Source organism: Arachis ipaensis, chromosome B4, assembly GCF_059453495.1.
Source record: "Arachis ipaensis isolate K30076 ecotype BB chromosome B4, ASM5945349v1, whole genome shotgun sequence".
In the NCBI taxonomy this organism is placed as follows: domain Eukaryota; kingdom Viridiplantae; phylum Streptophyta; class Magnoliopsida; order Fabales; family Fabaceae; genus Arachis; species Arachis ipaensis.
In genome coordinates this window covers 120,091,588-120,117,515 of record NC_142439.1, presented here as the reverse complement: position 1 = coordinate 120,117,515, position 25,928 = coordinate 120,091,588, and the positions used below count along the sequence as shown (strand labels likewise).

Below are 25,928 nucleotides of genomic sequence, written 5' to 3'. Positions count from 1 at the left end.
TGATATTATTTTTTAGGATTACTAACATTAAATTTTGATAATTTGAACAAAATTTTTTAATGCTTTATGTCTTAAATTTTATTAATAGAACAATAAAATTACTTAACACACACGTCAATAAAAAAATTATTATTTTTATACATCTAGATGCTCAAAAGAGACAAAAATGAATTCTTTTAGTAACACTTTAACAACTCATAAAAGTTAACATAATGGATGGTTATAGATCAAAGTGATAGAGGTGATAATTAGTTACAATCAGGTGAAGAAAAGGTGGGAGGAGGAAAAAAAAAAGAGAAAGGAGAACAAAGCAATATAACAATTGCACTGAGACAATGACAGATTTGTGTATAGAGAATAACAGTAAGAGAAATAATAGTATGTGATACAATGAAGGAATATAACAAAAGTATAAATTAATAATTTAAAAAAAATAATAAAATTAAAGATAATTTAATAAATTGAATATAAAATTTAGAATTATTCATTAAGATAAAGAATGTTTTGAATATAATGTTTTATCTTTGGTTCATAGTAAATGATATAGTCTCTTCGTCCTCGTATAGAAGTTTTGGATTCGAGTCTCAATCCTAATGGTTGAAAAAATAAAAAAGAATAAACTTATATAATGTTTATAAATAATTATTTTATAAATATTTATCTTAATTTTGCTACACATAATAATAATATATAATAAATTTTTTAATATTTTATTTAATTTAAATTTATAAATTTTATATGTTCTAAAATTTAAATAACTTATAAATTTTTATATTTATTTTTAAATATTATTTATTTTAAATTTTTAAATTATTTTATCAAATTTATAATTTAAAAAATAAAAATATAAAAATTAATCTTTTAAACCCTTCTTCATCACTTCCTACTCAGTCAAAGCTTCTCAACACACACAACTTCCTCATAACCTCACAAAACACAAGTCACTCCTTTTAGGTCTATAAACATAAACATACACTTGTAATGACCCTTTTGTCCTTTTTCTCTTGCCTCTATATTATATGCTGTTTCTGATCAATCGAAAGTAACTAGTCAAGTAGTGGTTATGGAGATAGAGGCAAGTAAACCTTCGGGGAATAATAATAACAACAATGGAGGAGGGGTGGTTCCGGCGTTGAGTCCTCTGAGTGAGACTCTTTGGAGGGAGAAGACGGACACGGAGTTCATGGGAGATGTATCGGCCAGGCTGACGTGGAAGGATCTGACGGTTATGGTCACTCTCAGCAACGGAGAGATGCAGAATGTTCTAGAAGGTTTAACCGGTTATGCTGAGCCTGAAACCTTCACTGCACTCATGGGCCCCTCCGGCTCCGGAAAATCCACTCTCCTCGACGCTCTTTCCATTCGCCTTGCCGCCAATGCCTTCCTCAACGGTCGCAAAGCCAAGCTCTCCTTCGGCACCGCCGTAAGTATATGGCTCTCTAAATGGTTTTAGGGTTTGATAATGACCATGACAAAATCAAATCAATAAAGTACCAAAACTTTCCATCGTTATACTTGACGAGGTAGGTAATTAAGTTATCTATTTTCTAAAGAACATTACGTATGTATTTTCTTTTAATTTGTTAGTTATACACATGTCATATCACAAATAATTTCTTGTCACTCATGACTGATGAACAAACTAAAATAGTAGGAGCAATAGACTTATGCTTTACTTTTGAATTCAATGTGTGTCGCAGCAGCAGAAGGAGCCGCTTCAATTACACTATCAGGCATTACTTCTTGCTCAGCCATCCCTTTATTCCGGTACAATTTAAATCAGCTTAATCAAATTTGGTTTAAATAAATTTTTTATCCGAATAAAATATTCGTTGATTAGTTTTTGTCTCTAACTTTTTTTTTTAATTTGGTTCGGTAAAATAAAAAAAAAAAATTGATTTTAGTCTTTCTCATTAGTTTATTCCGTTAAGTATTGATGTACCCGATTAAATGGTAACGTGACAAGTTGAATTATTAATGTGGCAAGACGTGCCAGTAACTTACACTAAACAAACTATTTGCACAGACTTAAACAAAGAAGTTTTAGTTTTACTTAAAAAACGGATTTTATAATACCAAAAACTAACAACAGAAATTTTGTTGTTTGCTTTTAAAAATAGGATAAGACAAGATATAGAGAATAAAATAGAGAGATACAAAATTTTATATTTTTGTATTATGTTTAATGATAAATTAGAACAAATTAGTAAAATCTAATTTATTCTCTTTTTTTTTCATTCAAAATATTTGAAATGAAAAATATAATAATAAAAAATATAGTTATGAAAAATTAGCAAGAATAATAAAAGAAAAAATAAAAAATAAGTAGTATTTCTTGTTAGTGGCTCTGTGTTTTTTCTGTCAGGATGAATACAAAATACACTAATTCAACATCTCTGGATACAATGTTTCTATCCATGTCTCTTCTATCAAACACAATTTTATATCCCTGTATTTTTGTCTCAATATTTTTATAAACAAACACAATCTAAAATATTTACTCGACTAAAACCAAAAAATAAGCATTTTATACAAACCAAAATCTTATTTAAGTAATCAGGAAATAAATTTTTTTGAACTCTTGAATACATTAACATTTAAATTTGACCATGAGATATTATTATTATTATTATTATTATTATTATTATTATTATTATTATTATTATTATTTTGTGCAAATGATGTGCTATATATTCATAGGTTTCACTTACATACTGAAGAAGAAACCAAAATAGACATTTTTGCTATACAAGACATGTATGATAAGGGTGAACAACTTACATACATGTACTGGTATATCAATACTTCCTATTATTTTATTCACTGGCACATTTTTGTATTCTAATTCTTTCTCAAAATAAAAAATTTTGTAATTATTGATGTTTAATTGAATTAGATTTTCATGCACAGTTAATAATAAAAAAAATTTTGTAAGTACATTTAATTATATATTGTAATACCAACAAAATAACTATTTTCTTTATTTATTGCTTAAATAGTAAATTAATAATCTAAAAAGCGACGTTATTAGATAATTATATAAAATATTTTATAATATCAATGTATTAAAATTAAATTAGCTATAATCTATATAATATATTCTAGTTAGACGACCATTAGCATGTTTGTTCAATTTGGTATAAAACAAGAATATCACTGTGGACTTTTGTGGTGCTAGCACCTATGTATGGCTAAAGTTCCTTAGTTAAATTGCAAGGTATACCAATTGTGAAGATCATTCTTTCATTCTATTTGAAATATATATATATATAATATCGGTGAATGCTACCCAACCCCCTCTAAAATAACATGTAAGTTATCCTTTATTATGGGTCACATTGTAATTGGTTCTTATCTTAACCATGGTTGGGATAAGAAGCGCTAACGTTATCGCCATCTACTACCCTCCCACACAACCTCTCTTCCCAATATAGCCAGCGCCTCTTTTTGCCATGTATCACTTCTTACCCACATAATTAATGGTTAATTTAGTTATTAAATTTTTTTATTAAAAAAATATATCTTTATTCAGTTACGTGATGGAACATATATTTATATGTAAAATATAATATAATAAAATAAATCTATTCAAAGTATTTAAAAGTATAATTAAAATCATGAACATACAAATATAATAATAAAATTTGTACTCCAAACAAATAAACATATTTTTTTATCATACATATATTATTTAAAAATTAAATATATTATTAAAATTAATAACAGAAATTTAAAATGATAAAATTCAACTTTCTTACCATATTTTTTATAGTATTTTTATTTTTTTAATTTTTAATTTATTAGTACTTTATTATTTAATTAATAATTAAACAAATTATTTTTATGAAAAATTATTTTTTGTATTATATTAGAGAAGAGACCAATATAGCAGTTTAAAAAATAAATTGTATAAATATTTAAGAGATATATATGAAATACATACCTAAAATAAAATAAAACAGACAAAATAGGAGTACTCTTGAGAAATAGAGAATTATTTTTGTCTGTTTTATTTATTTTAGGCATGTATTTCATATTTCTCTCTTAAATATCTATCTATATAATTTACTTTTGTATTTAAAAATTTTAATATTATCTATTTTTTATTTAAAAATTATTTTTACATTATTTTTTAAACTGTTATATTGGTCTCTTCTTTAAGATAATACAAAAAATAATTTCTCATGAAGATAATTTATTTAATCATTAATTAAATAATAAAGTACGAATAAATTAAAAATTAAAAGAATAAAAATACTATAAAAAATACTTGTAAGAAAGTTAGATTTTATCATTTTAAACTTGTGTTATTAATTTTAAAATTTTTTTTTTTAAAATAATTTATGTACGATAAAAAATATATTTTTTCTGATTTTAATTATACTTTTAAGTACTCTAAATAGAGTTATTATATTATATTTTACATATGAATATATGTTCTATCGTGTAATTAAATAAAGATTTGTTTTAATAAAAAAATTTAATAACCAAACTAAATATTACTTAGGTATGTATTTCATATTTATCTCTTAAATATTTATACAATTTATTTTTTAAACTGTTATATTGGTCTCTTCTCTAATATAATACAAAAAATAAATTTTCATAAAAATAATTTGTTTAATTATTAATTAAATAATAAAGTACTAATAAATTAAAAATTAAAAAATAAAAAATAAAAATACTATAAAAAATACGGTAAAAAAGTTGAATTTTATCATTTTAAATTTCTGTTATTAATTTTAATAATATATTTATTTTTTAAATAATATATGTATGATAAAAAAATATGTTTATTTGTTTGGAGTACAAATTTTATTATTATATTTGTATGTTCATGATTTTAATTATACTTTTAAATACTTAGATTTATTTTATTATATTATATTTTATATATAAATATATGTTCCATCACGTAATTAAATAAAGATATGTTTTTTTAATAAAAAAAATTAATAACCAAATTAATCAGTAATTATGTGGGTAAGAAGTGATACATGGCAAAAAGAGGCGCTGACTATACTGGGAAGAGAGGTTGTGTGGGAGGGTAGTAGATGGCGATGACGTTGGCGCTTCTTGTCCCAACTATAGTTAAGATAAGAACCAATTACAATGTGACACATAATGAAGGGTAACTTACATGTTATTTTAGAGGGGTTGAGTAGCATTCACCGTAATGTATATATATATATATATATATATGCAAAGGAAGTAATATATGATGGATGGATTAGTGGAGAATCTGGAATCTAAGTTTGAGGATTTTGAGATAGTGGAGATACTATTTTGCCAAAAAATCTTAAAAAAATGATTCATGCATGCATGATGACTTGATGAAAAGATCTCTACCTGTAGAATTAACCACAGATTTCAATTCTTAAAAGTTATATTGTACGTAAAAATTGAGTTGCAAAAACCCTCATGGAATTAAATCAATGGTGATGCTAGATAGTTAAAGAGTTATATACAATATAAAGATAATACAAAAAAAATTTATTTTTTTGATAAATCTGTAACATATACTTCTTTATCACTTATTTCTTTATTATTCACCCCTTTTTTTTATATACTTGGAGCCTATAACGTCATTCTCAAAATTTATTTCAATTTTTCCTAAATTAAATTTTTAACATTTCTCAATCACATTCATATCCATTAAAATGCAGTATCTCTCCAAAAAATTAACATCTAAAAAACCTGTCACATTAAACCGAGTAAAAGATCAAAATTTTTTATTCAATTCTATTCCAACCATAAACCCGCAACAAAGAAGAATGAACTTCATCATTGGAGCATCACATAACGTTGTCTTATATTTATAGAGGTATGTTTTCTATTTGCATGTTTCGATTAATTGGCATAAAAGTGCTTCATTATCAGCTGTTACATATGTTTAAATAGGATAAAAAAAATAAAATTTTTAGTCTTTATTTCACATTGAGGGGTTTGCGGGAAGGGAAAAGCCGTCGCATCTTCTGGTTGTAAAGATAGCGTTTTGTGTGTGGAGATGATGAGATGGTTGCAAACAAAGGGAGGTTTTGGCGTTCTTATAATAAGCAAAGATTTTTACTCTTTTAAACATGTTGCAAATCAAACTTATATAGTGTTCTTGACCCCTTTTTTATCGGCTGTTATGGTACCACACAATGCTCACATGTATGCATAATTTAAAATTTTATTTTATTTTATATTATTTTATTTCAGTTTAACCTTTTCTTTATTTGCTATTTTGCTTGCTACATGTTGTGTTTTGTTTTAAAAGATTAACACTGAAATAAAAATAACACTATGATATATGTATGCCTATATATGTAAACAGTACACACACTTTGAATAAAACAGATAAAACAGATAACTAAATTATGAATAAATTATGATATATGTATGCCTATATATGTAAACAGTACACACACTTTTATTTTCAAGCTTTTTTAAATAATGAACTAATAAAACAGATAACTAAATTATGATTTATTTTAACTCCCAATTTATGTGAAATATATAAATAATGACATTTAAATTTATATTTTAACGATTAATAATGTTAAGTGTGTCAATTGTAAAATAGTCATTGGGTTTAAGTTGCTTAAAAATTATGCATTAGTTCATTATTTTATTTAGAATGGGTCTTTTATCTTCAGGAGTATGATCATGATACTTAGTGAAGCATTGGCAATTGAACTTACATATTGAAAAATGTGACTTGCTTAAGAAGACCTTTGCATTGGTCAATTAGCATCAATTCGTAACTCTTACATTATAGATGTTATGCTAGTTATATTAAGTAAAAATGTTATTGTAGCCATGCTAGTAATAAATATTTTGGGATGTTATGTTTAAGTTAAATGGTTTAGTTAAGTATATATCTGTGTTGCTCATGAATAGGTGTTCAAAAGACAAGCATTAAAAATGGCTCGTATTAGAAGCAAAAAAGATACACATAAGAGTAACATTCCAAAAAGAGGGCGACAAAAAAAATCTGGTAGACTAAAAAAGGTACGTTAAATGGTTAGCGGTGAATTAACAAGAAACTCGGGATGTTGTGGTTTAATAGTAAATGTTAATACTGAATTTATCCTCGGTTATCACTGTGTGCTGATTATGATTGTCTGTATAAAAAACATTGGTATCTAGGTGCTCGCCATGTTGTGTGACTTAAGTTATAAAGCATTTAAGTTTAGAAGCGGGTGAAGAGAAAATGAGGGAGGTGGATCGGAGAACATGGACTTTGGATGAATACGATATGTGTCTGAATGGGCTGTCAACCAAGATATGATGGTGGCATTAGCATCATCATACAGTCGAGATAAGAAGTCATTGATCGCCGGCACCAGAAAATTTTCATTATGGTTCAATCCATTGTTCGGTGTTTTGGACTACCGAATCATGGTAAGTAATCCCCCAAATAAAATAGAAAGAAAATAAAAAAAATTTCACAATAATCTTGTTGAATATATGTTTTATATAAAATTAGCCAATAAAGATTTGTGCATTGACTCATTTTCTGTTTGGCAGGGGAGAGTTTCAAAAATCCAGAAACACTAGTAGAGTACTGACTTTTTAACAGTTTCATAGAAAAGACATAGACCGATTTGAAAAAGGATGCTATCACTTGCTCCATGCAGTTCGATGACGATAGAATCATTTTTCAAAGACAATTCATTTTGTTGATATCAAAATATTTGTTCTTTAACCAAGTTGGGTTGGTCTAGTGGTTAGCTCACTAGTCCGCTTAAGCAAGTGTCGGGGGTTCGAATCCTGCCTTGTGCATGCAGCAACCCATTGGCCAGCGGCAAACCCTTAAATGGAGCTCAGTACCGCGACGGATTAGTCCTTGACCTGCCGGGTTGGGGGATACCGTGGGAAACCAAAAAAAAAAATATTTGTTCTTTCCCTCACTAAAGGCCACCGTTTCAAACACTTATATGGGCTACTATTAATGTATTGAACCCAAGGCAGATCTATTGGGCCAGGTACATTTACAATCAGCTAATTGCGAGCGTTGAGAGATTTCAAGATGTGAGAAAGAAGACCGTGGATGATTGTATGTTCGCGTTGTTGGAGAGCCGTATATCCCTAATTTTTGATTTGTTGTTTGTTAGTTTATAATATACTTTGATTATACTAACTGCTATAACTTTCAGATTATATATCTCCATGCTTACAAGAATGGAGATTTAGAAAGATAAATTGGGAGAGAATCGTGGATCAGAGACTGGTGATCTGAAGACATTGGATGAGGAGAAAAGCACATCACATTCGGTGAGGCATATGATAGATATATAATTTTTTAATAGTGATAAGTGTGAAAGATATGATAATTGGATTACTTCTTTTATGCTCTAACAAAAATAAAGCTTACAATTTGTCCGTTGCAGGGTCTTCTAAATTTAATTGGCAAGATGTTTGGTCTATCGAAAAAGTACAATCGCGTATCAAAGAGAAGATGCGTTAGGAAAAAAACAAGGTGTAAGAAAGACTCACAAAAAAACTCCCACGGGAGATGAGACTTAATCGACAAATGGGCTGGACATGCATCAGCAGCTAAATTTGATGAAGGTCTTTCGAAAAAAAGGCAAGTTAATGATTTTTTAGTTATAAGATAAAATTTTATTGCTCTAACCTCCTCTTTTTAATAATATACTAGTATAATTTTTTTTTAATTTAGGCATCTATATATGTTAAAATAATTAATTTTTACATTTGTATATAAATTTTTACCATATATAGAGTAATTTTAAAATTGAGCTTAGTTGATAAAGATAGCAACTATAATTAATTTTTTATCTAATTTTAGAAGTGTGATATTAATTTTGTAATTTATAGATTTATTTTTAACTTTTTTCTCCTAAAACATCTACGTTATCATTAAAAAACTATTGTAGCTACTTATGTTGAGTATGGCAATTAATTTTACACATTTAGATGTATCTTATTATTTTTTTGTATGTCACTTCTTAAATTAATAACTTTGAAGCCTATGTGAGTATCGATGAATTAATATATATAACATTATTTCTATTCTCCCTTATATGCATACTTAAAAACTTTGTTACTCAGCTTCTTTGGGTTTAATGTGTAACATGTATGACAGTTTGTTAAGCATTATTGCAAATAAATAAAGATCTTACCAATACTAATACTTGTTATCTTGAATAAGAGTTCAAATAGCTAATTTTTGTCATTTTAATTCGGATGTTATGTATGCCTGACACATGATGTTATCCGTGTGGCCTTATGGATGTTAACTATTTGGAGTTGCGGATGTTACTAGTCATTCTTTACTTTACTCTTGGGTAAACTTTCAAATTAAAATCATTTATACATGTGAGCGTACTAGATTTACTTAATCGGATTAGATTTGTGTTAGGTGCCTTTTTTATTATCACCTATAGTTACTCAACCTCCAATTTATTTAAACAGAAATTGCAGTCAAGAGTCCCCAAAAGGATGCATCAGGGGGAATACAGTGCGTATGAAGAAGACATGTAAGGAAACGCCCACGGGAAATCAGATAATGCCTGACACGCCAATTGAAAACGCAAGAGATGATAATGTTGATGAAGGGCCTCCAGAGAAAAGGCAAGTTAGTTGAATTTAACCATAATACAAAGTATGGATAATTATAGTAGGTGCATGACTTTTTATTTCTGACTCTTTTCTACTTTTCGGGTGGTATGTTTAATCAACAAAAAATGTAATCTATCTAATCTTATAAATGTTACACTACTTTCTTTATTTTAGTTCGCGCTAGCACCCTTTTGAACATGCATGCTTCCTACTAAACTAAAGTATAAAAGATTTGCACGAGAACTTGAAATAGGCACTAAATTAAGAGGACTTAAGTGTTAATTAATGTGTAGGAATTTCGGAGAACTTGCAATGATATTGTATGTAGCACGAGAGGACCAAATTCAGGTTGACTTTCCAATCCCATCATTCTCGCTTGGCATCACTCAGTTGCACATACCAGACTCATTGTCCGGATTTCCGATAACAAACGAACCAAATGTGATTTCGGAACCCGAAGCACCAGAAAATATAAGAAAATTGGAAGATGTGGTGAAAACACCAATGCTATTAGGGGTGCTATAAGGCCTACATTTGATGACATAAACAGGATATACAAGTGGGCAACAGATCGTAAAGCTGCAGAGAATACAATGCTCACATGGATTCGGAATGGTGATGATGTTCAGCTACGGTGAGTAGACCTGCAATCATTGGACTAGCGTAGAAGAGTAAGCGACACGGTGAGACCGAACAAAAAAGCGTCAGAATTTGGTGAGTGTGTATTCTGCATTAAAGTGCTATGAAATGCAATGATTTTATTCTATTCAGGTGGTTGATTACTGTTGTGTCATGTTCAATGGTTCGAGCAACGCAAGGTTTTGCACAGATTTTTAGTGTATTCCACCGAGATTAATGGTTAGTGTAAGATGTCCTTACCCACTTAATATTAATTAATCCCCACGATTTCCTTGGTAAATGATACTTTTGAAGATATATGAAATCTTTATTTATGAATTATCACTTTTCATTATTTTCTTAGGTGTTTAAATAATCAAAAATAGGTTTGCAGGCGATAAGATTGATTGATGATAATATTGAAAGATGTGTGGGCACAGACACGAGATTTGTCTTTCTTCTTAGTGGGTTTGTAGGCCGCGGACAGCACTGATTCGATGTGGGGAAGGCGAAACAAATGAAATATGTAAGTAATTACTTATCATCTATACACAAAATCTTCTTTTCATTACAAGCATGTGATAAAAAAAACTATATGCTAACACTTTTTTCAACAATGAAGTGATTTGTTCTAGTGTATCAAAATGATTATTAGTAGCTATATGTGCTCCACCGGCATACTGATAATCTATGGGTGTTAGACTCCATGCACAATGGACCACACTCTGGGTGGCAAAATAAAATAGATAAATATGTTGTAAGTAAGAATAGAATTGATGATGAATTTTTTTGGGTGTTACTTGTTTCTTTTATTGTATGTGTTTTTAATTTTTCTCCCTTCTTTTTCTATCTGGCTTGTCGTAGGACTTTCTTCTCTAAAAGTTGGCTACAATTGTAGACCAGAGCGTATAATTTACAGTTGAGAGTTATGAGTGTTGTTATGATAAACAATGATCCCAAAACAGCCAAATGGGTAAGTGGGCTTGAGATGAAAACTAAAAAAGGTAAAAAGAATTCTACTGAAGTAAAATTTTAATATATTGACACGACTCTTTATTGTTTGTGTTAGATAGGTAGGACTGTAGCGTATATGTCATAAAATAGATGGAAATGTGGGATCCAAAAAGCTTGGCAGATCAAACATGCTTATTTGGACGACAATTAGTGTAATCCAAAATATATGCCGGTGCTTATTTGCGTATTTAATATATAATTCTTTTTGGATGCATTCTACTTATAATGAATGAATTTATATTTGCTTTTATAATGTATTTTATACCAAACAAATATACCTGTTTATTATCACAGGCCTAGCGGCAAAAAATTCGGAAGGAAATTATAATCGATATATTAATTTGCAAAGACAACGTCTCTAGGAGTGTGGTAGAGGGTGTACTCAATGTGCCACGTCGACATGTGGAGGATAAAGGCAAGAAAAAAAGACTGAAGATCCTTGGACTCATCCAAAGACGAGATCACTGATTCGAAGGGCGGAATGGGCTAAATGGAACTATAAACAATAACTTGGGATTATATTTGGCGTGTGTTTACGGTTAATATGATTTCAGAGTTTTATGGATATTATCATGAAATACATATGGATGTTATTGGGACTAGAGTTGATGTGTGTGTATTTACTTATAAAAGCATATCAACCCTAGTGCTAATTAATTGTTTGTAGAGATATTTAGCTTGCTGTCAAGTATAGCTAACTTACAAAAAAATGCATCCTTTTTTGTTTAAACCCAATAATATCCATATGTATTTCGTGATAACATCCATAAAAATCTGAAATCATATTAACTGTAAACACACACGCACACCAAATCTAATCCCAAGTTATTGTTTATAGTTCTATTTAGCTTTCATAGCCCATTCCACCCTTTGAATAAGTGATCTCATCCTTGGATCTGTCCATAGATTTTTAGTCTTTTTTTTTTGCTCCTATCCTCCACATGACAACATGGCACATTGAGTACACTCTCTACCACACTCCTAGAGGCGTCTTCACAACTTAGTATGTCAATTACTATTTTTTTCTGAATTTATTACAGTTAGGCTTGTGATAATAAACAGATATATATCTGTTTGGTATAAAATATATTATAGAAGCAAATATAAATTCAGCCATTATAAATAGAATGCATCCAAAAAAGTTATATATTAAATACGCAAATAAGCATCGGCATATGTTTTGGATTACACTAACCCACATCCAAATAGGCATGTTTGATCCATCTGAAGCTTTTTGAATCCCACATTTTCATTCATTTTATGACATATATGCCACAGTCCCACCTATCCAACATAAACACTAAAGAATCGTGTCAATATATTAAAATTTTGCTTCAGTTGATTTCTTTTTACCTTTGTTAGTTTTCATCTCAAGCCCACTTATCCATTTGGCTCTTTTGGGATCTTGTGTCATAGCAACACTCATAACCCTCAGCTGTGAATTCTACACTCTGGTCTATAGTTGCAGCCGACTCTTGGAGAAGAAAGTCCTACGACAAGCCAAATAGAAAAAGAAGGAAAAAAAATTAAAGAAACATACAGCAAAAGTAACAAGTAATACCCATAAAAAAATTCATCATCAATTCTATTCTCACTTATAACATATTTTTTTATTTTGTGTTGTCGCTTGGAGTGTGACCCATTGTGCATGGAATCTAACACCTATAGGTTATCAGTATGCTGGTGGAGCACATATAGCCACCAATGATCATCTTGACACACTAGAACAAACCATTTCATTGTTAAAAAAAGCATGTTAGCATATAGTTTTTTTTATCACTTGCTTGTAATGAAAAAAAGATTTTTTGTACAGATGATAAGTAATTACATGAATTACTTACATATTTCATTCGTTTTGCCTTCCCCGCATCGAACCAGTTCTGCCCGCAACCTATGAACCCACTAAGAACAGGGACAAATCTTGTGTTCGTGCCTATACATCGTTCAATATTATCATCAATCAATCTTAGCACCTGCAAACCCATTTTTGATTATTTAAACACCTAAAAAAATAATGAAGAGTGATAACTAATAAATAAATATTTCCTATGTCTTCGAAAGTATCCTTTACCGAGGCAATTGTGGGGATTAATTAATATTAAGTAGTTAAAGACAGATTGCACTAACCATTAATCTCGACGGAATATAGTAAAAATCCGTGCAAAACCTTGCGTTGCTCGAACCATTGAATATGGCATAACAATAATCAACCACATGTATAGAATAAAAGCATTGCATTTCATAGCACTTTAATGTAGAACATACTCACCAAATTTTGACGCTTTTTTGTTCGGTCTTACCGTATCGCTTACTCTTTTACGCCAGCCCAATGATTGCAGGTATGCTCGTCGCAGCTGAACATCATCACCACTCCGAATCCATGCGAGCGTGGTATTCTGTGCAGCCCTACGACCTGTCGCTCACTTGTATATCTTGTTTGTGTCATCACCTGTAGGCCTTGCAGTATCCCCTGATGGCATTGGTGTTTTCACTAATCTTCTGATTTTCTTATATTTTCTGGTGCTTCGGGTTTCGGAATCACATTTGGTTCATTTGTTACCAGAGATCCACGCGACGAGTCTCGTATGTGCAACTGAGTGATGCCAAGCGAGAATGATGGGATTGGAAAGTCAACCTGAATTGGATCTTCTGGCACAACATACAATTCCATTACAAGTTCTCCAGAATACTTGCACATTAATTAACACTGAAGTCCTCTTATATTACAAGTTCTCGTGTACGTCTTTTATACTTTAGTTTAGTTGGAAACATGCATTTCCAAAAGGGAGTTAGTGCGAACTAAAGTAAAGAAAGTAGTGTAACATTCATAAGATTAGATAGATAACATCATTTGTTGATTAAACATACCACCCGATAAGTAGGAAAGAGTCAGAAATAAAAAGTCATGCACCTACTATAATTATCAATACTTTTTATTATGGTTAAATTCAACTAACTTGCCTTTTCTCTGAAAGCCCTTTATCAATATTATCATCTCTTGCATTTTCAATAGGTATGTCGGGCATTGTTTCATCTCCTGTGGGCGTTTCCTTACATGTCTTCTTCATACACATTGTATTCCTCCCAATGCATTTTTTTAGGGCTCTTGACTGCAATTTCTATTTAAATAAATTGGAGGTTGAGTAACTATAGGTGATAATAAAAAAGGAACCTAACCTAAATCTAATCCGATCAAGTAAATCTAGTACGCTCAAATGTATAAATGATTTTAATTCGAAAGTTTATCCAAAATTTTTTTGTGCAGAGTAAAGTAAAGAATGAATAGTAACATCCGCAATTCCTAACAGTTAACATCCATAAGGACACAGGGATAATATCATGTGTCAGGCATACATGACATCCGAATTAAAATGACAAATATTAGCTATTCGAACTCCTATTCACGGTAACTAGTATTAGCATTAGCAAGATCTTTATTTATTTGCAATAACGCTTAACAAACTATCATATATGTTACACATTAAACCCAAAGTAGTTGAGTAACAAAGTTTTTAAGTATGCATATAATAGATAGTAGAAATGATGTTATACATAGTAATCCATCGATACTCACATAGGTTTCAAAGTTATTAATTTATGAAGTGACATACTAAAAGATAAACAGATACATCTAAATATGTAAGGTCAATTGTCATGCTCAACATAAGTAGCTGCAATAGTTTTTTAATAATAACATAGATATTTTAGAAGAAAAAAGTTAAAGATAGATCTACAAATTACAAAAGTAATATCACACTTCTAAAATTAGATAAAAAATTAATTTTAGTTGCTATCCTTATCAACTAACCTCAAAATTATATGTAGGAAACATATATTAAAATTACTCTATATATGATAAAACTTTATATACAAATGTAATAATTAATTATTTTAATACAGATGTCCAAATTAAAAAATATATATATACTAGTATACTATTAAAATGGGGCAGGTTAGAGCAATAAACTTTTATACTAAAAAATCATTAACTTGCCTTTTTTTCGAAGGACCTTCATCAAATTTAGCAGTTGATGCATGTCCTGCCCGTGTGTCGGTTAAGTCTTATCTCCCGTGGAAGTTTCTTGATGTGTCTTTCTATTACACCTTGTTTTTTTCCTAATGCATCCTTTCTTTGATACACGGTTGTGCTTTTTTGATAACCAAACATCTTTCCAGTTAAATTTAGAAGACCCTGAAGTGGACAAAATATAAGCTTTATTTTCGTTAGATAATAAAAGAAGTGATCCGATTAATATATTTTTTACACTTATCACTATTAAAAATTATATATCTATCATATGCCTCATCGAATGCGAAGTGTTTTCCTCTTCATCCATCCTCTTCAGATCACCAAGCGACTAGTCTCTGATCCACGGTTCTCTCCCATTATATCTTTCTAAATCTCCTTTCTTGTTAGCATGGAGATATATAATCTAAAAGTTATAGTAGTTAGTATAATAAAAGTATATTATAAACAAACAAATAACAAATCAAAGGTTAGAGATATACGGCTCACCAGTAACGCGAACTTACAACCATTCACTGTATTCTTCCCCATATTCTGAAACCTCTCAACCCCCACATCTAATCAGAGTTTGTTAATTTAGTCTTTTTTATTCACAGGAGAATGTTATCTTAGTTAACTCTAATATCTTATATAAATATAACATGTTATAGAAGAAGGCTAACATGAAAACTAGGTTCATATACTTTAACGGCTATTCTCTTTATGACTATGGCAAGTATAAGAATGCCATAAAAACTAATTGAACTTCACTAGAGGGATAATGAAAAATCTTGACAATATAAATAATAGGTTGATTATTTGGTCCAATAGGAGTAAAAAATAAAAATCACTCTACAAATTATCCTAAATTCAAAAACTCCCATTCAGCTATTTTAGAAATAACCATACAAACCCTAAATTACAAACAGTCCCCCCCCCCCCAAATCACTCTTCCTCTCTAGCCGGCAGCCACCCCTGTAGCCCCCTCCCCCGTCACCGTCATGGGATCGTAATCAAACAACCATCTACGTAGTTATTAAAATAATCATCTGGCTACTTAGTGAAATGACCATCTAGCATTTGTTAATTGTATATACTTAAATTGAATTGAACAAAATAACTATCCAATTAAGAATTAAAATAACCATATACATACCTAGTGAATGGAATATCTAACACATTTGTGGGGTGGAGAGAGTCAACAACGACTAGATTGTGAAAGAGAGCACAATTAAATCTTCGGTGTTAAAGAAGAGAAAAAAGAGAGCTAAAGATTCTATATCTTCATTGATTGTGGATATGCGGATATATAGCAATCAAAACCATGGACAAACAAATCTTTTGCCATCTCTGCCATTGATTTTGTATTTTCATTGTTTGTGGATATGTGAATATAACGTGCATCTCGAACGACGCGACGAGAGGCGGTAGCCTGCGGTGGGGCCTGCACGGCCAACGACGGGTGACGCACGGGGCTGTTGCGGCGTGATCTCCCGTTGCTACGGTGCGCAAGCAGAACGCAAAAAAGCCGGACAAATCACTCTTTTTTATTTATATTGTGCACATTGTACATTAAATTTATTATCTCCTTATACTTTTCTAAACTCAAATAAAAGATTGTAATTGCATGAAAACTTATATTAAGGTACTCAACACCTTAATTAATTATTAGTTGATCAAAACAATGTCTCAAAATATAAGATCATCTTATTGGAGCGAGGAGGCTATATGCCACGCATATGATACTTTTGAACAATCGAGTAGAGATAAACTGTTAAAAAGAAAAGAAGAATAGCCACAGAAATAACGAATGTACTTCAATAGATAAAAATTTGGTATGTATGACAATATTGAAGAGAAAATAATATTTTATTAGAAGCCATGGGCATAATATTACTTAACTGAGAGCAAGGTAAGATTATTAATATAGTGGGTTTTCATATATAGAGTTAAGAAGGTAAGGGATTCAATAACGGTTATAGAACCGACTCTTATATAATTTCAGAAAGTAAGGCTGAGTTTGTTTCTAATAATAGAATAGGATAAGACATTAAAAATAGGATAGAACAAAATTTTAAAGCATAGAAATACAAAATTTTGTATTTTTATATTTTATTTTGTAATAAATTAAAATAAATTATAAAAATTTAATTTATTCTTATTTTTATATTTAAAAAATTGAGATAAAAATATAATAATAAAAAATATAATTATAAAAAATAATAAAAAAATTAAAAATAAATTGTATTCCTTGTTAGTGTTTCTGTGTCCTTCCTGTTAGGATGGACACAAAAAACATTAATTCAGTGTCTCTAGACACATTGTCTCTGTCCATGTCTCCTCTGCCAAATATGATTCTGTATTTCTATATCTCTATCTCAGTGTTCTGTCTATATAAATAAACGCAGCCAATTGTACAGGTTGTTTTAGATTATAAGAGTAGAAAAAATAATTAAATACTAAACTCTTATAATATTCCTTAAATTTATTAGGTATTAAATAAAATAAAATATTATTATTTGTAACAAAAATTATAGAATAAAATAAAATTAGAGTTATAAAAATAAAAATGAATAAATAAATATATAAGTGATAGTAAGGTAGGATTATTAGTAATGTAGTAGTTCAAATAACTACTACAGAATGTGATTCTTGTATAATTTCAGGAAGTAATTGCATAATAGTTTTAGTTTATAATAGTAAGGATAAAATGGAAAAAAAAATTGGACATCAAACTTTTATATCTGATCTCCTTTAATTTATTAGGTATTAAATAAAATAAAAAATATTATTATTTGTAGAATAAATTAAACAAAAAATATCTAACACTTAGTATTATAACAAGAGAAAATAGTTATTATGACAATTTAAAGTTGTCAATTATAGAATAGTATTATGTCAATTTAACCATGTCAAAAAAGAATAAAAAAATCAAAGTATAAATTTATTAGTGATTAAATAAAATTAAATGTTACTATTTGAAGCATAAATTAAATAAAAAAGTCCAACACTTTTATAATAAAACAAAATTAAAATCCTAAAAATAAAATGAATATATATATATATATATTAGTGTTGAACAAGTAGGTGTAACTGTTGAGTTCTATGGTGGCGAACTCAACGGAGTCAGTTATAGTGATCCCGCTACTATGAAAATTCATTTTTTGTATTAGTTCCACTAAAATATATATGTAATAATCCAAAAGCAACTCTTATTTTTGCTATTCAAATTTATGGGTTTCTGATTCTTAATATCAATCCCGGTATCATATAACATTCAAAAAACTGCCAAATAAAATGTGTCCCAAGCCAAAATATCACAAGTACCACGTAATGACAGATCACGGCCATATTATTAAAAGCTTGGGGTAAAAACGGATTTCGTTCGACCATTTGTTGTTCTTCGAAAATGGCCAATATGCTCAGATATGGGAGAAAATAAAATGTGATAAATCTTTAGAGATCTTTTTTTACTACAGAACGTGATTCTCGTATAACTTCAGGAAGTAACTACAGAAAAGTTTTGGTTTATAGTGGTACGAATAAAATGGGAAGAAAGAATTGCATATCACACTTCCATATCTCTCTTAATTTATTAGATATTAAATAAAATAAAATATTATTATTTACAACATAAATTAAATAAAAACTATCAAACACTCATTATTATAGTAAAAAGAAATAGTTATTTTTTATAATAAAAATAATAATTATTATGACAAAAATTAAAGTTATCAACCATTGAGAGGATGTCGATTTAACTATATAAAAAATTAAAAAATTTAAATTTATTAGTTATTAAATAAATAAAATATTATAATTTACAGTATAAATTAAATAAAAATATCTAATATTTTTAGAATAAAAACAATATAGAATCCTAAAGTTAAAAATGAATAAATAAATATTTAACTGATAGCAATATATGATTATTAGCAGGTAAGGGTTCAATAACTGTTTCAGAATGTAATTCTTGTATAACTTCAGAAAATATTTACAGGATAATTTTGGATTATAGTAAAAATAAAATGAAAAAAAATAATTAAACACTAAATTTTTATATTCTCTTTATACATTATTATTATTATTATTATTATTATTATTATTATTATTATTATTATTTGCTCTGCCTTGTAGAGTTTATTATTTGACTTTTGATTCTATTTTCTGACTACTATATATATGCATATAGTTTGTAAAAGTACTTTAGTACCTTCAATATAAATAAATAAATTTCAGGTGTGCATATGCATTTTGTTTATATCATCATTATCTCAAAATAATATTTTATGTACTAACGGGTCGATTAATATTTGAAGAATAATCTTTTGATGACATTTTGCATATTTATGCATATCATGTCAGTGTGAAAGAAATAACGATAATCCAGTTTTTTCTGTTCAGTACTCATCTTATTATAGTAAACCATTTTTTTCATCCTTTTACCATTACCACAATGCCACGTTGAGGTATACATGATGGCCTAAACAAATGTCAATTTGCCTCACCTCTATAGATCCTTAATCTAGGATACTAAATAATAAGGCATTTAATTAACAAAATAATTTTGTCAGAATAACAGTATAATAAAAATGAATGGTCAATTAATAATATATATATATATATATATATATATATATATATACCTCACCAAAAAAAAACGTCGAAAATCATTGAAATTATCGACAGACAAATTCTAATGGTATAAACGTCGTCGGTAATAATTTACTAGTGGATTTTTTATTTTCAATGCTAATAATTAAGTGTTTGTAGATGTTAGTCAAAAATATTTAATTTCAAAGAGATACTATATTCGAGATTTAGTAAGCGTGTGTCTTAAAGGATAAAAGCCTATATCGAAGAGCTTAAAACAAGGAATGCGGAGTAAGTATTAGATTGTGATGATTAGTCAATGAGCTGGTCGATGTGTTGATTGAAGAAGTCAAGTTTCGAAGGTTATTTCTAGCAGTTACTCATGTCAAGCAGAAAAGAGGGAAACGGTTATTTAAGAATTAATGCATGTGGAAGTTTTACTTGATTTCTTATTTTAATAACTATGATATTTCAGTAAATATTCTTATTTTATTTTCATATTTATTTTAAATTAAAAAAGATACTAAATCATAATTTAGTCCAATACACTTTACACTAAACATAATATAAGGATTTAATTTAATCTAAATTTTTCAGTTTCTATCTTTTCAATCTTTGTCTCTCAATTTCAACCTCACTTTTAAATAGAGTCTTAAAGACCGATAATAAGGATTAATTATTTAAAGAAACAATTCATATTTTAAAGAATAATATTATATGATCAATAAAATTTATCATTTTTAGTCAATATTTAGGCAATATTTAAAATTTAAATACTAAATTTTAAACCTTAAATCTAATAATATAAAAATAAAATATTAATTAAATATTAGCTAATAATATTGATAAAAATATAGAAATATTTTAAAAATAACTAAAATTTATCTTATTTAATATTTATTAATTATTAATAAATATTATATAAAATAAATTCGGACTTTTTTTAGTCTCTCTAACATACTCTAAAAAATATTTAGTCCCCTATTATTTCTCTATTTAAATTTAAGAAAGACCTATACAAAAATATTCAAGGATAGATAATAACAAAATTTTGGTATAGATAGACAATAATATAAAAATAAAGTCTCTTTTAATAATTTAATAATCCTTAAAAGTATTTTTTTGTAATATTCTATGAAGCATTAACACATTTTTAAATTACTATGTCCACATTGGACATATTTTGAACATGACAATCATTTGATACTCGTCTGACACACGTATTTTCTTTGTCCAACCGTATCTTAGTAAAAAAAAAAATGAAATGCTTTGTCAGACATGCCTAGACACATTAAAATATAATTATATGTCAGTCATGTTCAACGTTATTCTTAACCTATATTTTTAAAATAAGTTTAAAAATAATATATTATCATTTATTAATACAGAAAATTATTTTAAATATTTTATATAATTAAAATGAAATTAAAATAGTTAAAATATATAATATAATTTTAATAAAAATAAAATATTAAAATATTATTATAATTTATCTAAAAAATATTTTATATTTTATATATATGTTGTGTTCCCGTATTGTAACACCCTACCACACAAAACTTTACGTTTAAGCCGTAAAACAAAGGTGGTGTGGTATTACGAGTTCTAAAACAAAATATATACATAATAGTATCTGAAAGAGAATAATATACGAGGAGTCTTGAAAAACGGGTAAAACAAAAACGCAAAATAAAAAGCATAACGCTCAAGAAACGAGATTACTTGCGTGCTAAGAAACCTAGAGATCATAGGTGTAACTAAGTAGAAAGTGGGAATGGAGGGTCAAAAGTACAGAATAACAAGCTCCTAACTCAGCCTGCGAAGCTAAGACTGGTCGGAGAATATTTACATATATATACATATCCCGAAAACCCAAAATACATAGCTAAAACCCTAACTCTCCTTAAACCTCAAAGAATAACAAAATAAACAAGCTGATCGGAGAGAAAGTCAAGTACATATATATAAAGCTATACATCAAAATAAAACCCAGAGACTACTCCACTTCAGAAGTCCAGACGCCTAGTGAGGAGCCTCTCGACCTGCATCTGAAAACAACAACACAGTATGAGGTGAGAACCGGAGGTTCTCAATATGGTAAAGGTGCAACGCACATAGTATATAAGGTCCTGGGAATGCCTGAGGCAATCCTAGAACGCCGACACTCAAATTATAAAACTTAATTTATTAAACAGAAACCATAAAAAGGATAGGTGTCTAGGGAATTCTAAACTTAAATTTAACTTTAACACTAAACCTATCCACCTTTCCTCCATTCCTCTATCTCCAATGATATTTCACAGACAGTCAAGCAGATAAAAACAAGCACAAGTAGAGTACAAGTTATGCAGTTAACAATTATATATTTAGCATAGTAAGTACATTTAGGCACACAAAGTTAATGCACAAACAAGTAATTCAAGCAATATGCATATGATGCATGCCTTCCCTATGGCTGATGAGGCTCATCTGTCGGTTATCAAGCCAATCCGACAAGTCCGGTTTGCTAAACCATGGACTGTCCCCCGATGCGCATCCCCAAGAGTCTATGCATAGATGTTTCTCAAATATATATAAAATTGCTCAATGGGGGTCATCCTTCCCGGGAATTTAGAGTGCCCGGTCACATCTTACGTCGTAGGGTCAACAGAGTATCGACTCGACTATCGAGTGTCGACCTGGAACACGTGGTGGCAGGCCACGGTACTTTACCCAGGAAAACTCGTATCTTAGATCAATTAAGTATATAATGCCAAAATAATATTCATAATCATTGTAATCTTTGCAAAATCATATCATACATGCCATAATATTATATATACTCCAATTATACTCATTTCCATATTTACTTCACCAATTTTTCTACTTTACTTCACCCCCAAATTATCTCAATTTCCTATCTCCATCTTATTACTAGAGCTCAAACTATGATTTGAGACTAAAAGGACAAAATAGAGGTTTAGAAGTTTAAAATTTGACTTAAAAACACAACATTTATTTTTGCTGGAACAGGGGCCACGCGTACGCCTAGATTCCAGCCCAAAAAGGTTGGTCGCATCACGAGTGACTGGACGCGTACGCAAATCCTTGGCCACGCGTACGCGTGAGCCACGCGTACGTGTCGGCATAAAACAGTCCTTACTCTCTTGTGCAAGCCCCTGCTCGCGTATGCGAGAATTCCAACCCAAAAGGGTTGGTCGCGTCGCGAGCGACTGGTTGCATACGCGAATGCCAGTTCACGCGTACGCATGAGCGTTTTTTCAAAAAATTTGCATAAGTTTGAAAAGCTGCAGAATTTCACCCTTTTTAATCCCAACTTCTGACACGCATAACTTTTCTATTTTAAATTATTTTTTCTCCGTTCTTCATACAGCGTAAACTTCACGGATCCAATTTTCATAGAAAACAAGTTTGAAATCATTTAAAGGTTCGGAAGCCAACTTATAGGTCACTGAAGTTCGGCCAAAAACCAAATTTCACAAAAACTCAACCTCCATTTTCTTTTTAAAACTCATTCCAACCCAACTCATCATATCTATAATCATCAATATAACACACCTTTAACAATATCACAACAATCTTTTCAACCCCACCGTTTCTCAACTCAACAACATCACACTTCAACCTTTCAATACATCAATAGAATATCATTTCACTTATTCAACATACATATACATATACATACACATATCATCATTAATTCATCATTCTTAGTTCATTCAACAAGAACCCCAATTCATGTCACAATTCTTACCAAAATCACTCAGCATCAAGTACATTCACACGTTTCAACCTAACTTATGGCCATCTAGCCTAAGTTTTCACACGACATTATATATTAAATACGCGAAACCTAAACCATACAAGGCAACCACTTAAGCCACACACAAACATCCCCAGAAGTTCCAAAATCACCAAAACTTTAGCACCAATCCTCCACTAAGGCTCCAAATGTCCACAATTCAATTCCAATACATGTATATATATACCTAGTTCACACATATCATACATATATATTTCAATATTCAGAATTTACATACTCAAAACCAATAATAGGTCAAGGAATAGAGACCTCACCTTACCCACAGACCAAGAGAGCCAAATCCAACAAGCTCCACAAGCAAATTTGAGCCTAGAGAACCAAAATCAACAAATTCTCAACTTGGATTCTCTTTAATTTTGAAAATTGAGGAATAGAGAGGCTGGGATGATAGAGTGACTTATCCACGAAATTGTTCTGATGGAATCATAGAGGTTGATGTGGTGAACGCGTAGCCGCAAACGGTGTGGCGATCGGAGCTCGGATGGAGAAGTTATGGTGGATAGAAACTGGAACAAGGGTTTGGAACCCTTTTCTTCCACTCCTTGTGTTTCGTCATGCTTCTTGCTGAATTGGGGAGGAAGATGAGCTTTAGCTCATTTAAGTGATGGGTCTATTTGGGCCCACGGGCCCTGTTTGGGCCAGGTTCGACCAGTTCGGCCCGTTCAGCCTAATTTTGGGCCAAATTCTTCGAAATTAGTGTCAAAATTCTCGTTTTAATAAGCTCTATCCTATTTTAATATAATATTCACTTTTTTAATTTACTTGATTAAAATTTAATTTATTGACTAATTATTTACTAATTTAGTAGGGTTTACATCCTACCCACCTAATTAAGAATTTTGTCCTCAAAATTCAGATTTAATTACCTGAAAAGAGGTGTAGGTAGTCCTTCCGTATATCTAATTCGAGCTCCCAAGTATGCTCTTCAATACCAGCCTGACTCCAAGCCACTTTCACTAAAGAGACCTCCTTTCCGCGTAAACACTTGATGCTGGTGTCATCAATCCTAACTGGAGTTACTGGAAGCGTCAGATCTTCCCTTACTTGAACCGATTCCTACTCTCGAACATGACTTGCGTCAGGAGTATACTTTCGAAACTGCAATACGTGAAATACGTCGTGCAAGTTCGAAAGATGCGGCGGTAAAGCGATCCTATATACCACTGGTCCAATTCTCTTCAGGATCTCAAACGGTCTAATGTAACGGGGATTCAGTTTCTTTGTTTTAATGGCTCTTTCCACTTTGGTGGTTGGAGTAACTTTCAAAAAGACATGCTCTCCTTCCTCAAACTCCAAAGGCTTCCGCCTTTGATCAACATAGTTTTTCTTATGGCCTTGAGCTATAAACATTCGGCTTCGAATCTTCTTTATCTGTTTCATGGTCTCAGCTATCATCTCAGGTCCCAACAAGCTCCTTTCTCCAGCTTCATACCACCATAGTGGAGATTGACATTTCCTACCATACAGAGGCTCATACGGAGCCATTCTGTTGCTCGCATGGTAGCTGTTATTATAAGCAAACTCCACTAGGGGCATATACCGATCCCAGCTTGTCGACTAGTCCAAAACACAAGCTCTCAGCATATCCTCCAAAGTCTAGATTGCTCTTTCTGACTGACCAACTGTTTGAGGGTGATATGCAGTGCTTAGACTCAATTGAGTGCCAAATGCTCGCTGAAAGGCTCCCCAAAACCTTGATGTGAATCGAGGATCCCTGTCGAATATAATGGTGGAAGGTACGCCATGTAATCTCACAATTTCCTTAATGTATAGCTGTGCTAACTCCTCCATCGTGCAACTTATCCAAATGGGGAGAAAGTGAGCCGAGTCAGTCGGTCCACAACCACCCAAATGGCGTCATAACCCATCTGAGTCTTAGATAAGCCCAACACAAAATCCATTGCAATACTCTCCCACTTCCATTACAGAATCTGTAGAGGCTGAAGGGTTCCTAACGGTCTTTGGTGCTCAATTTTAACCTTCTGGCAAGTCAGGCACTTAGAAATGTGCAACGCCACATCATTTTTCATTCCTGGCTACCAAAACATCGTCTTTAGATCTTAATACATTTTGGTGCTTCCTGGATGGATCGAAAACCCGCTCTTGTGAGCCTCCTCCAAGATACTTTGTCTCAAGTCTCCGACGTCTGGCACAATAATTCGATCCTTGAACCTCCATAAACCATCCTTGTCTTCTGACACTCTCCACCATTTTTCTTGCTCAATCACCAGCAAAACCTTATACAACTCTTTATCATTCTGATGAGCCTTTAAGAGTTCAGGTTTGAAATCACTTGAAATTTGT

General features: G+C 30.4%; 1 protein-coding gene across 1 annotated transcript; it reads right to left on the bottom strand.

Annotated features, from left to right (window-relative positions):
• Window positions 1–24,680: 24,680 nt before the first annotated feature.
• LOC148568978 (uncharacterized) lies at window positions 24,681–25,109 on the bottom strand. Its single transcript, XM_088484846.1, has one exon. The coding sequence runs from the start codon at window positions 25,107–25,109 to the stop codon at window positions 24,681–24,683; it is 429 nt and encodes a 142-aa protein (XP_088340972.1).
• Window positions 25,110–25,928: the final 819 nt, after the last annotated feature.